Source organism: Akebia trifoliata, chromosome 14, assembly GCF_017979445.1.
Source record: "Akebia trifoliata isolate Shusen 1 chromosome 14, ASM1797944v1, whole genome shotgun sequence".
Taxonomy (NCBI): domain Eukaryota; kingdom Viridiplantae; phylum Streptophyta; class Magnoliopsida; order Ranunculales; family Lardizabalaceae; genus Akebia; species Akebia trifoliata.
Genome location: NC_141388.1, coordinates 10,855,023 through 10,869,503, shown reverse-complemented (window position 1 = coordinate 10,869,503; position 14,481 = coordinate 10,855,023). Strand labels below are relative to the sequence as shown.

The window sequence follows — 14,481 nt, the reverse complement described above, 5'->3', positions numbered from 1 at the left end:
TACAAATATTGGCTCATTAATCGGAGGGTCTAATCAATTTCTACTTAGTGAAGAGTTTTTAGTGTGTAAGGGAAATTTCATTTGTCTATTTGCTCATTCATGGTCTTTTAGTGCTTGTTTTAGATTCTTTTATTTCTGAATTTTTTGTTTTTTGTTTTGTTTTTATAGGAATTGTCACTTTTCCCTTGAAGATTTGTAATCACACTTATTTTTAGAGTCGTGATAATCTAATGATCCTTTTTCAGTGGTCTTTTTTTTAACTCCTCATGTACTCCCTTGTCACAGAATCATAGAGCTTCGAGATACAAAAAAAAAAAAAAAAAAAAGATTTATGATTATGTAACTGTCACGTCAGAAAAAAAATAGAAAAACGTCAAATTATCATTAGTCTTATTTTTATTTAATACACCTTGCTTGCTTAGCAAAAAAAAGTTAGAGCCACTTCTTTTTTTATATTTTTTTTTTAAAGTTTTCTATAGCAATTATAGATGGTTGAGAGAGCGCCATGTCTACATGACAGTAAAGTCATTTTGTTTAAATTTGAGAGTTCCATAGTTATTCAAGCCATTTGTTGGTATATATATATATATATATATATAGGGTTCAAGGGACATATGAGAAGACATATGTAAAAACAATGTAACATCGATAAATTTTCAAAATATGGGTTAGAAATTTCGGATCAAGCTGATTTTTTTGTGAAAATGATCTCTATGATGGGAAGATCATCTGAAAAAAAAAAAAAATCAATCCAATCTGAAACTTCTAACCCCATTAAAAGTGATTTAGAATGTGGACCGTTGATTTTTTACCAATTTTTGTCAATAATTTGTAAATCACTTTTGATGGATTTATAAGTTTCTGATTTAGCTGATTTTTTGTGAGGATGATCTTCTCATCATAGTGACCATCCTCACAAAAAATCAGCTCAATCCAAAACCTCGAACCCATATTTTGAAAAATCATTGTTTTTTCATATGTTTTTACATATGGCCCTTGAACTGCCCATATATATATATATATATATATATAATTTCATTTAAGCCATGAAAATTAGAGGATTGGGATGTTATTTCTTTTCGAGTGCCGATTTTCTAACTAAGAAGTCTTCACTTGGTCAATAATTGGCTGATGTGGCATGGACACTAAATCATAGATATTTTTCTCAGGATATACAACTGTACATCTTTTATGAGAACATGCCACATCAGCTAAGTATGGATCGAGTGAAGACTTTCTAGCTAGAAAACCGTTACTCTTTCTTTTCAAATTGATGTAGTATTTTTGTTTTCCTTGCAATTCGCGTACCATGTTGTGAACCCACGTTGGGGAAGCTATTATATAGTTGGCTAAAACTGTGAAGTGGGAAGGGATCCTTTGTAAGACATTTTCCTATAGCGCCCTGTAGCACTTCTTTTACATCCATAAAACGTCACATTTAAAAATCATTAACCATGCATATATCTTGTACTCATGATTTAGATCAGATTGGGAAAAAAAAATCAAAGAAAAAAGATTTTTAAACATAATCCAATACTTTGAAAACGGATTGTCACTGAAACTCCAAGGAGCTAAAAGTGCTACAGAGCGCTATAGGACCAAGGAGCTACAAAGGATCTGCTCCCCTATGAAGTGCGTAAGATTAAAAAAAATATATAAAGAAAAGAGTCGTGATAAACTGACTCCCCCATGTTGCATATTCAAAATACTCTCCAGACATGACATGTGCTGGAACCAATGATTTTTTTTTTTTTTTTTGCCTCAGGAGACACATTTGCACATCCCCAGAAATATGTGATGTTGTGTATCCCGAGGCAAATTGATCTATGGTTCTAGCACATGCCACATCAAGAGAGTATTTTGAGTATGTCACGTGGGGGAGTCAGCATGTAATGATCACGGCTTAAATCAGATTTAAAATAAAAATAAAAATATACATTTTTTTTAAGTTTGATCGAAGACTTTGAAAATGAACACTTAATGAAAGGATTTTAATATGTTTGTGACATGATGCTCTCTCAACCATCCAAATACTATAGAGAAAACTTACTACGAAGAATCCACTCCCCTTTGGAATGTGGAAAAAGTGCTACAAAGGATTCACTCATAGAAATACTCATCATTTAGGATACAATAAAATTTCTTATTTAGATGAAAAATAAAGATTAAAAAAAAAATGTTTAGATCTACTAAGAAAAATTCAGTACTTTAGAAACTATAAAAATTAACTTCACAAAATCTATAAGGATCTTTGGTCATCCTCACAAAAAATGAATCCATGTCAAGAACTTCTTTGAATTAATTTAACAGGTTTTTTTATCCGATGAGCTAACGTCAAATTGGGTTTTAATCAATCTTGATCTAACGTCAAATTGTGGAATGCTTCGGAATCACAAAATACAAATCTCGAAGGTTGTCTAAGTGGCTGGGCCATGAAGCAAACAGCTATGGATGATGGTATTTGAGGTAAGATTCAAGTGATACGGGACTCTTAGGGCCTGTTTGGATACCAGGAGCAGAACTACTCTTCCAAGAACAGGAGCTGAAGTACTCTATGGAGGAGCTGGAAAAGTAATTATGTGCAGAAATGACGTTTGGCAATCAACTATATGAAGTACTGCAGAAGTACTTTTGTGCTGGAAGTTTGTTTGGGAACCATACTGACTTCTCATGACTTCTAGAAAAAAGACTAGAATACCCTTATATATATACCAGTTACTGTTTTTGCTTTTAGTGTCATAATATGCCTTCAAACTATATTGTTTTTGACATTTTAACTATAAATATTAATATAATATATATAATAAATATTAATATAATATAGTATATATTTTTAAATATAAATATTAATATAATATGTTTAAATCCATTATACTTAAAATTTTAAAAAAATTTGACTGACTGTTTTTGACATAATATTAAAAAAAAATTGACAGACTGTCTTTTAGTGTCATAAAATGCCTTCAAACTATACTGTTTTTTTACATTTTAATATAAATATTAATATAATAATATAATAAAAAATTATATATAAATATAATATAATATTTTAAATATATAAATATTAATATAATGTGTTTAAATCCATTATACTCAAATTTTTAAAAAAAAATTGACAGACTGTCTTTTAGTGTCATAATATGCCTTCAAACTATATTGTTTTTGACATTTTAACTATAAATATTAATATAATAGAATATAATAAATATTAATATAATATAATATAATATTTTAAATATTAAATATTAATATAATGTGTTTAACTATAAATATTAATATAATATATATAATAATAAATATTAATATAATATAATATTTTAAATATTAATATTAATATAATGTGTTTAAATCCATTATACTCAAAATTAAAAAAAAAATTAATATAGTAAATGTTTCTTTTGTTTGATTTAAGGGCAAATGAATTAGAAATATTTTCATAGAAAATTAATAAAGTTAGGGGTATTTTGGTAAAACGAACCGTTAGATTTTGACTCTCCGCAAGAAGAGTTTTGAGAAATAGGTTTTCTTGACTTCTTCATAAAGAGTAATTTCTTCTTCTTGCGCGGAGTAACTCTTCGAAAGAGTAGTTTACAAAAGCATCCAAACGACTTCTAACTCCCCGCAAGAGTCAGAAGTAGTCAAGGAGTCCTATCCAAACGCCTACTTAATTGCCATTTACTGTTACAACTTGCTGATCATGATTGGGCCTTTGAGCTGTACCTATGGGTTCGGACCTCATGAAAAATAGTAAAATGCTTGGCCTGGTAAGCCAATGGAACTCATGAAATATGTTCGGTAAACTTGGGCCTTGACCTTGGTCCAAAGGGTTTCATGGTTTCACTACTAGGCTTGTCAATGGATAGCCGAAATCCAAATTCGAAATCGAAATACTGGATTTTATCTGAAATTTTTGAATATCAAATTTGGATTCAGATAATTTTAAATATCCGATAGCATTTTGGATACAAATTCGAATATCAATGAATTCGATTTGATAATATCTGATTTGAAATCGAAAATTAATAAATATTATTTTATTTTTATTTTAAAATAAATGAATTTTTTTTTCTTTACGTTCTCTTCTTTTCTCTTGTTTGTATTGTTAAATGAGGGAGAGAAGAGAAGAAAAGTGGAGGGAAAGGAAGGGAGAAAATGTTAAATTTGGTTCTCTCCAAAACTGGAGAGACGATGAGGGAAGAGGGGAGAAAAAATTTTACATTTCAAGTTTGTCTTCACTTTTTTTTAAATTTCCCAAAAATAGTTGATATTGGCAGGCCATATATTACTACTTACACCCCAAGTAAACAAATTTAATCTGATTTCAGAAAACCCTAGAGATGTGATTTGGAACGAAGGAGGCGAAGAAACCGTAGAATTGTGGAACGACGGAGGCGAATTCAGGTAGACGACCTCGAGAAGACCTTGAGTAGGAGACGACGTGAGGTCTCTCTCTCTCCTCTCTCTCTCTCTTCTGGTTTTCTTGAAAAAAACCAGAAGAGTATCATTTGAAATTGGGTAAATATATTGAAATTGTGAAATGGGTTCAGTTTTTAGTATAGATTTGTTCTTATTGACTATGATCGTTTTTTTTTTCATTGTATTTTTATGGATTATATGTGAAAAATTGTAGGTTGAGATGGTGTAACTAATCAAACAGTTTACAATTCTGTTCTTCAAGGAGAATGAAAATTAATAACAATTAATTATAGACCAAAGCAACACATAACAATGGGTTATGTAGACAGGGGCGGAGCCAGGATTTTCTTGTAGTGGGGGCAAACTATGATTAGTTGTATAGTTGAAGAACTTGAATGGAGGGAGGTGAGGGTGTGGGGGCAAATGGGGAGAGAGGTGAGGGAGTGGGGACAAATGGGGCATGTAATTAGTTGAAAATATAGGCGTGTCTCAAAGTTCTGTGGGGACAATTGCCCCCACCAGCTCCTTACTAGCTCCGCCCCTGTATGTAGAGGATTATGATATCTGGTTTGTATTGAAGATTATCTGGGTATGATATCTGGAATGGAGGGGCTGGAATGAGGAATTTTCATGTAAAATAATAGTATCCGAAAGTGCTCCCCATCGATTTGCTTGTATGTCTATTGTTTTAATGTTTATTTGTGTGATATAATACTGTTGGCTTCTGAAAATATATGTCATTTTGTACAATGTTTTAGACCTTGTAGAAGGAGAGTTTCAAAAAGCTTTACGATTTGTGGAGGGTAATAAAATGGAACTTATTCATCTATGGGTTCTCTTGTTTTGAGTAGCAAGAAGTGGCTATATGCATAATATCCCCATTTTGATGGTTTGGGTTCGTTGTATTTGCTCCTGAAAGTTTTGGAATTTAGTCATTTTCTTTAGATTGTGTGTTTCTGTACCAAATGAGGTGATCTAAGTTTTTCCCAAAATTGTGTTTGGTAATCTAGGTTATGCTTAAAAACTTGTTTGTTGATTTGGGTTTGAATTTCTTTTCTGTAGGTTTTGGAGGTTTATGAGTGTTTGGTGGTTGGGAATTTGTAGTTGAGAGTTTAGAGATTTAGGTTTTGCTTAATAATATAGATTGTTGATTTGGTATCAGTGAAGGCTCTCTACAATTGATGAGATCTAAAAAAAAAGATCACTGATTTTTGGGGGAATTTTATAGCTAATAAAATAGAAGTTTCCAACGCTGCAATGTCAGTTGCAACAACTCATTTTTAAGATCGGTTGATCCTTGTTAGTTTTTTATCTTTCAAGACTTACTATAGATCTTAAGCAAAATATTTTATATAATCCTTGGAAGTGATCTTTCTACGAAAATTTACCTTGTATCATTTTGAATTAAATTGATTCTTGTGAAAAACCCCAATTTTTCTAGAGTCAAACTGGGTTGTTTAGTTGAGTCAATCATATGAATTGACTCACGACAAAAAGAGCCTTTGGTTGCTACAATAAAGCCTTTATGCTTTGCAATGATATAATATGAACCATGTTTATCAATTTGTGTTTGTTCTTCTTTTACACAAATAAGGTGTCAAGTGTTGCGTATCCACCTCCGCTCCCGGGTGTCCACATGCCCCGATTCGACCCAAGAACCTCTTATAATCATAGTTGCACCTTCCCCATTAGATTGGTCTTTTGGGGTAAATGATTGTAAACATAAAGTTGGATTTTTATCTTTTAAACTTTAAAATTTGATTTAATTGTTCCATTGTCATTGTCTTAATATGGGTCCATATCTATAGTCTATACCTTACACATGGTGTGCATTCCTATCCTTTAGGTCCGTCCAAATGATAGGCTCTTAGTCACCGCTCAATCTAATTTATGTCAAATGTTTTTATTTTCTGATTGGGGTGATTTGGCCTCAAGTAATGAAATCTAATGATTTGGATCCCTCATGCACCATGTATTAAATTATTTATGACACCCCATTTAAAGATTAAGACACACTCTTCAAACATTACCCAGGTTTGGCTCAAATTATAATCTCAACATTACAAAACAATATAACACTCGTTCAAACAATTTCGGTAGATGTTTGCATTTTTTATTAGGCTCATATTAAATCCTAAATCCAAAAGATAGAAATCTAGCAAAAAAAAAAAAAACGAGAGACTTTCTATTAGCATCCCAACCTTTACTTATTCTCAACCATTCACTTATTTTCTTTATTTTTAATTGGGGTGTAATAGGTAAGAGTTGGGGTGCCCTTTCAATAGTTATATTTCCCGAGTCAACAATTACTAGATTGAATATTATCGGTTATACAATCGGTACTTCTCTTCGTGTTGAACTTCTTTGTAAAACCCCACCTTTGTATCATTCTTAATGGTTCACATGTACATTTAAACTTTTTTTTTTTACAGCTCTTTGTGGTGTTGTCGTGTACAACTACTTGAAGTTCAAGGAATCTCCTGCATCTCAACTTCCTATTGAAAGTATCCCCAAAAGAGCAGTAAAGGTCAGTCTTCTGAATCATCCTTGGTGTTTTAGTTTGGTTAAGTTTTTTATCTTCTTATATGGATAAGCTATTATCTATTATACAAGGCTTTTGAGATAGTATAGCTGCGTTTCTATTTGGAGTGATTAATTTAAGTGTTTAGGGCTTTTTATTAGAATAAACCATAGGTTCAAGGGTGCCAGTTTAGGGTTATGGAGTTAATAAACTAGTAAATTGATTGTTATTTCCACTCCTATTCTTGCTAATGTGTGTAATATATCATGCTGTTTGGAGGTTTCTATTTTAATTCAAAAAAGAATTTCTCGAGCCCATTTAGTTGATGCTACTTTTTTTTTCCTTGGTGACAGAATATAAAGTCTTCCAATTTTGACATCATGCAACAAGAATAGTGCATCAAAAGCAATTTAATTATAACAGTTGCCCAGATATTGGGTGAAACTCAAATTGTGGATTAGCATTCTATTAGCAGACATGATGATTCACTGAAACGATGGATATCATACTCTTCAAAATGCAAAGATTGTCTGAAATAGAAATGGGAGTTGAGTTATTTGATTGTAAGATAAACTTTCATCTAGCTCAGTAAACAAACGTTAGTCCTATAGTCTTGGAATAGAGTTCATTATTGTAATCAGATATGGATTTTTTATTTTATTTTATAGACTCAACTTGTTGAGTGTATGATTATTTTATTTTTTTATTTTTTTTGTGGGAATGGGGAGTGGTTAGAGTTCCCTCTCCAAAATTCTTTATGTAATAGAGATATAATTTATCAAACATTCTTCAATATAGAGTTTTGCGAGGCATGTTTAATAGAATCATTTGTTGTACTTTTTATATCATGACATCACGATTGAATGCCTTAACCGTTCGAATTCATCGTTTTCATCCAAAAATTGAATTTTTGACATCTCAATCGAGTTTCGGAGACTCCATTCCATCAGAAAGGATTTAAGAAAGAAGAAGCCATTTTCAAAGGTTTTTTTCAACCATTTTGTAGGTGTATGTAAAAAATTAGGATTTTTCACCTTTTTTTCTTAGTTTTTGAATGAAAATTGATCAATGATGGTTCTTTTTTAGTTGAAATTATTTAAATAAATCGTCATCTTGTTTTTAGTTGATCTTTTTCATGTATTTTAGTCGAAAAAACTCGAAAATTGGAAATGAGTGGGTTTATCAGTGTCGAGTTCACAACTTTTTATTTGAAAAAACGGTGAGCTTGACAGTAATTAAAAAAGCGTCAAGTTTGACGATAAATAAAAAGTGAACTCGTCAGTAAATAGTGGTGAGTTCAATAGTAAAAAATGCAAACTCGATACTAAATAACAAACTGTCAAGTTCGACAGTAAAACTTATGAACTCGACAGTACGAGGGACCATTAAGAAAGAAAAAAGTTTACTAAATGTCCTGTCAAGCTAACAAGCAAAACATAGGGACTATTTAGAAAGAAATCCTTCTGCGAGGGTCCCTTAAGTAATTTTTCCTAAATAAAGAAAGTTGCTATTAATTTAAGTGCAATAGTTATTTGTAGACTATGAAGGGTATAATAGTCATTTGGACTAAAAATAATTTCTTGTATGATATTTGGTTGGAAGATGAATATTTATCATGTTCTTTATAAATAAGTTTAGGTGTTTATCTTTTGTATCATTGTACAAGTAGAACTTTGTTCTTTAGACTATGAAGGGTATAATAGTCATTTGGACTAAAAATAATTTCTTGATATGATATTTGGTTGGAAGATGAATATTTATCATGTTCTTTATAAATGAGTTTAGGTGTTTATATTTTGTATCATTGCACAAAATAGAACTTTGTTCTATAGACTATGAAGGGTATAATAGTCATTTGAAAAGAATAATTTCTCCCCTTCTCTTATGAATCCTAACCAAACAGGAGAAACTTGGTTCGTTCTCTTCTCTTCTCTTTCAATCCAAACAGGATAAAGAGAAACTAGTCTTCTCTTCTCTTGATGAGTTTCTCTTCCCTCTGCTTCTCTCAATCCAAACAGAGCATTAGGGTTAGAACTTAGAAGTTCTCTCGAACTGTCGAACACATTACAGACCTCAGCCACTCAACCAGCCCCTCATCACCATCAACGACCTTAGTCCTCAGCAGCTCTGCCCCTCATCGCCTCATGACCTCAGTCCCTCGCGGTCACAACCTCACCTTTTTGGATGCGTCTGACAATCAAATAAGATACTTGAGGAGGGTGTTTTGGTGTTTCGAGGGAGTTTTGGGGTTAAGGATAAATTTCATAAAAACAAGTTGTCCGGGATTGAGGGTAATGTGGGGGTTTCTAGACGGGCAACGATGTTTGGTTGCCAAAGAGAGGTTTTTCCGGCGTTGTATTTGGGTTTGCCCTTAGGAGCTGAGTATACGAGCAAGTCAATCTGGGACTCGGTGGTCGAGAGAATGGAGAGGAAACTAAGTTATTGGAAAGCTAGGTATTTGTTTAATGGTGGGAGGATCACACTTATTGAGAATACTCTAGCTAGCATCCCTATCTACCACCTGTCTTTGTTTTCCATCTTTAAGAGTGTAGAGGAGAGATTAGATAAGTTATGGCATGATAAGAATGGGTCAAAAAAATTTATTGGGTTAATTGGAAAGTTGTTTGTCAGTCAAAAAAGGATGAAGGTTTAGGAATTAAGGGTTTTAGAACCTCCAATAGGGCCTTGTTGGGTAAGTGGTTATGGAAGTATGGAGAAGAAACCTCTTGTGTTTGGAGGAAGATTGTTAGATCTAAATATGAGGAAAATTGGAATGGTTGGGAGAGTAAAGAGGTTAAATAGTCTTATGGGCATAGAATGTAGAAAAGGGATTATGAAAGTTGGGTCGGATTTCAAGAAGTTGGTGATGTCAAAGTGGGTAAGGGTGACAGGATTTGATTCTGGGAGGATTGGTGGTGTGGCGATTCTACTTTGTGCTCTCGTTTTCTTTGCCTCTACAACCTTTCTTTGAAGAAAGAATTGTCATATGCAACGTTCTTGAACTTCGAGGGAATTGAACCCGTGTGGGACCTTGGTTTCAGGAGGGGATTGATTGGGAAATTCAAGACCTTCAAAACCTAACATCTCAACTCGATCAAGCTCATTGGGTGGCCACAGAAGCAAATGGAAGGGAGCGGACTCGTACTAAGGGATGTAATTTCACGATTAGTTCCTTTGCCTCGGGTATGTCCTCATTTACCAATACTCCCTTGAAATTTTCTTTTAAAATCATATGGGGTTCGAAGGCCCCCTCAAAAATCTGTTTTTTTCATTTGGCAAGCAACTCTTATAAACTTCCTACTCTTGATCACCTAATTAAATGGGGATTCATCACTCCTAATTTTTGCCATCTATGTCATTCGAATGGGGAGTCAGTTGACCATATTTCGATTCATTGTCACTTAGCCCATTCCACTTGGTCTCATTTCTTCAGTCTCTTCAATATTTTTTGGGTGAATCCGAATTCGATGCTTTCTTTATTGCAAAGTTGGGATCTGTCCTTGTTTTCGGGGTGAAAGAAAATCCTTTGGAGGTTTCTTCCTTTTGGCATTACTTGGGGGATTTGGTTGGAGAGGAATAGGAGGATCTTTAAAGGTGTTATGGCCTCTTGTCGGGATGTAATTTTAAATATATTGGGGTTGTGTTTCTTTTGGTGCAAGATGTGCCCAGAATTCAAAGGATTGTTTTTTGAGGATTTTGTTTTTAGATGGGACTATTTGTAATTTTTAGGTGCTCTAGCTTTGCTTTGTTGGCCATCTCGGCCGACCTCTTTTCTCAATAAAATTTATAATTATCAAAAAGAGAGAGAGGTGGATGAGTGGGACAACTAGGAAAGATAAAATTAGAAACGGACACATTCAAGAAGATTTGTTAGTAGCTTAATTGAATGGGTGATAAAATAAGAGAAAATCAACTGAGATGGTTTGGGTATGTTCAACAAAGGCTAAGCATGATTGACCCTCTCTCTTTGATCTTTGGTATTACTACTAGTTTTTATCCATTTATCTTTAATTTCCTTTACGACATAATAATGTTATGGTCAGTTTCTAGCAGTCAGTCTATGTTGGCCACATTTTTTTTAAATAATTTGGGCATGATAGGATGTTTGTGGTCCTCCAACTCCAATCATGTTGATCTTTGATCTTGAGTAGGTTAACTGGGAACCTGTAGACTGTTCCTACATTGCCGATACCTCAACATGTTTTTTTAACCTGTTACCTGGAAACACAGGATTATTCGTGAAGGATTATTGAGTGACTGTGTAAACTGCAAGTTTTACATAACCCATAGATATGGAAGCCCAAATCTATCTGCATCGATGATTCGCTGCTTGTCATATAAGAAATAAGACGAGCATAGTAGTAGCTTTAGTTTCTTTTCACCATGAAAATCTTAACAAGACCAAATTCTGCAAAACAAGAGTGCTCTTGATTTGTGGGTCTCAGTTGAGTGTTGTAGCTTTCGTGAATTTGTTTCAATTGTTTTGTTTTCTTCCTCTGATGGGAGTGACAAAGTATCCTGAAATCGGATTTAACGCAGAACTAAGTTTGGTGTGTAGGTCTTAAAAGTGTTTTCTGAACAAGAAAATGTGGTAGATTATTCCCTGATTTCTTGTTTGTTTGTTTTACTGATTCACTCTCTTTCTTTGATTGAGGGACTAGATTTTGAAAATGATGCATTTGTAATTCATCATAGAAAAGAAAAAACTGAGACATTTGGTGAACTAGATTGGGTGATTTAAAGATTGGCTGTTTGCTTGGTTGTAATTATGCTGATTAGTTCCTGTGAAATTCTTATTTGTTTTCCTTTGTTACTGTTTTCTTTCAAATAAATAGTTCTTGTGATTTAGCTCTGATACTTGGGTGAGCTTTGATTTTTTATTTAATTCTTCACATTAATTTTGATGCCAATATGCTATGGTAGAGGTGCTAATGAAGCAATATAACTAATATAATCAGCAGAAGCCATGGAAACTTTATGGTTGTCTAAGCTATTATGACTATCCCAGTGAAAATATTGAACTAACAAATGAAGTACTCTTCCACAAAGAGTAGTAGTCAAATCAGAGCAACAATTATCATCATTACTTAGGGTGGAGGGTTTTTGGACTAGTAATTAGTTACTGTTTAGATATTCCCTCATGAACTACCTTTAACTTGTATGTTGACATGACTTGTTCATTCATATGGTATTGATACGCTCTTCGTTGTGATCTTATATTATTGTGACAGTTATCTTATTATGTGATCTTGAATGCATCAACAAAGTAATAAGATGTTTTGTTTTTTTAATACTCTTCATCATGAACTTGAATCTAATATCATTGGGTCTAGTTATTTTATCATCCAATCTTGAATGTATCGACAAAGTAATAATAAGAGATGCCTTGTTTTATCTTAGGTGAACAAGTTATTTTCTCTTGGAAGTGGCTTGGGAACCAAACTACAAAAATATAATGGAGAACAAAACTATAGATCTTCTACCTTCTCAAAGTCCTAGCAATAATAAGCCCCGTCCAACCCCCAAACGGTTCATCAAGAACCAGATCCCAGATTCCATAACTAACGATCCAGCCCTAAACGAAGCCATCTCCCTTCTCCCGTCCAACTACAACTTCGAGATTCACAAATGCATCTGGCGCATCCAAGTGTCCGGCGCCAAGCGTGTTGCTCTACAGTTCCCTGAGGGCCTCCTCATGTATTCTCTTGTCCTCTCCGACATCTTCAAGACCTTTGGCAAACTCGATGATTGCTTCATACTTGGTGATGTCACCTATGGAGCATGCTGTATTGACGACTTCTCTGCCACTGCCCTCAATGCTCAGCTCCTCATTCATTACGGCCATAGTTGTCTCATCCCTATCGATTCCACAAAGATACCTTCTCTTTACGTATTTGTTGAAATCAAGATCGACGTTGACCGTTTGATTGATACAATCAGATTAAACATCGATACATCCACAACACAGACAAAGAAGCTCGCTCTTGCCGGGACCATTCAGTTTTCTTCTGCAATACGAGCTGCAAAGCCTGCGTTGGAGAGTGCTGGCTTTGAGGTGTCGATCCCACAGTCTAAACCCTTGTCGGCTGGGGAAGTTCTTGGATGCACATCTCCAACAATCCCTAAAGGATTGGCGGATGTTCTTATATTTGTCGCCGATGGGAGGTTTCATCTTGAAGCATTTATGATTGCAAACCCTGGAATTAAGGCATTCCGATACGATCCATACCTTGGAGTTTTGTTCTTGGAGGAGTATGATCACAAAGGAATGAAGGAAGCGAGAAAGAATGCAATTTTTAAAGCAAGGGAGGCGAAGAGTTGGGGGATCGTTCTTGGGACATTGGGACGGCAAGGAAACCCTAGAATTCTTGATCGGTTGCAAAGCAAGATGAGAGCAAGAGGTTTTGCTTGGACCGTAATCTTGATGTCAGAGATTTCTCCTGCTAGGGTTGCATTGTTTGGCGAGTCCGTTGATGCTTGGATTCAGATTGCTTGCCCCAGGCTCTCAATTGATTGGGGCGAGGCTTTCGTTAAGCCTCTTTTAACTCCATTTGAGGCTGAAATTGCTCTCGGGTTTATTCCGGGTTGGTGGGAGAAGTCACGTGTGAACTCAAATTGCAAGATTAGTTTGGATTGCGAGAAGAACGAGTCTTGTTGCAAGCATAACAACGGGGATAGGAAAGTAACTGGTGATGTTGTCACAGATTATCCAATGGATTATTATGCTCAGGAAGGAGGGGAGTGGAATTACGCTTCCTCCAATAAATCGTCTCGTCCTCAAAGGAGAAATCCTCGATCTTGTACCGGTAATGGTGTCAACCATTAATTGTGATTTTTTTAATCCCCATTTACATGTTTTAGATTATATAGTATACTCGTAGAAATAGATAGAGAAGGCTTTATTTATGTTTTTTTTTTTTAAAGATATATATAATTAATTCATTAAGTGAGTTCCTATTTTTGATCCTTGGTGTCTTTTTTCTTTCACTATGTATCTTTTTTCTGATTTAAGATAATAAAGCCTCCTTTCTCCCAAACATATGGGGAACAGAACAGATGCTCTATGTTTTTCATGTTAAGGACATGTATAAAAGCTATAATTGAGAAAAGACTCCCTTTTTGGAAATTTTCTGTTGATGAGCTCCTTAATATTCTTGTTTAACATCATCATTATAAAACATCAACCAAAAAAAAACATATAAAAACTCTAGTTCGAACTGAACTGATCATGTCCCTTTTTCCTCCTCTTCACCCTCACTCTTTCCTGCTCCTCCCTTCTTCTGCTTCATTTATTAGTTCACAGATCTCTTCTGAAATGACGAGATGACTTGAATGATTCGTCTCAGTATCAATCATGATGAGAAACGTTCGGCACCACTAAAATTTAGTGGACATATGTTGCCAAATGTTTCTTTGTGATTTGAGCTTGACCAGTAAACTTCAAAATTGCATATAGAATAATGAGATACTCAAAAATACTCACTATACGTGGAATGTGGGCTGAGCCATAGATTTGTTTTTTTGAGTCATTGATAAATATACTC

General features: G+C 34.2%; 1 protein-coding gene across 5 annotated transcripts; it reads left to right on the top strand.

Moving 5' to 3' along the window:
- The first annotated feature begins 4,250 nt into the window (after positions 1-4,250).
- On the top strand, positions 4,251-14,081 carry LOC147386215 (diphthamide synthesis DPH2 family protein). 5 transcript variants are annotated; one of them, XM_086422783.1, is made up of 3 exons: positions 4,252-4,438; positions 6,849-6,943; positions 12,338-14,081. In XM_086422783.1, exon 3 carries the CDS (start codon positions 12,393-12,395, stop codon positions 13,761-13,763), a length of 1,371 nt encoding a protein of 456 aa, XP_086278909.1. In that variant the 5' UTR covers positions 4,252-4,438; positions 6,849-6,943; positions 12,338-12,392; the 3' UTR covers positions 13,764-14,081. The 5 variants fall into 5 exon arrangements, with proteins under 5 accessions (XP_086278910.1, XP_086278909.1, XP_086278906.1 ...); XM_086422780.1 differs by having other exon boundaries at positions 4,252-4,443; XM_086422781.1 differs by having other exon boundaries at positions 4,252-4,515.
- Positions 14,082-14,481: the final 400 nt, after the last annotated feature.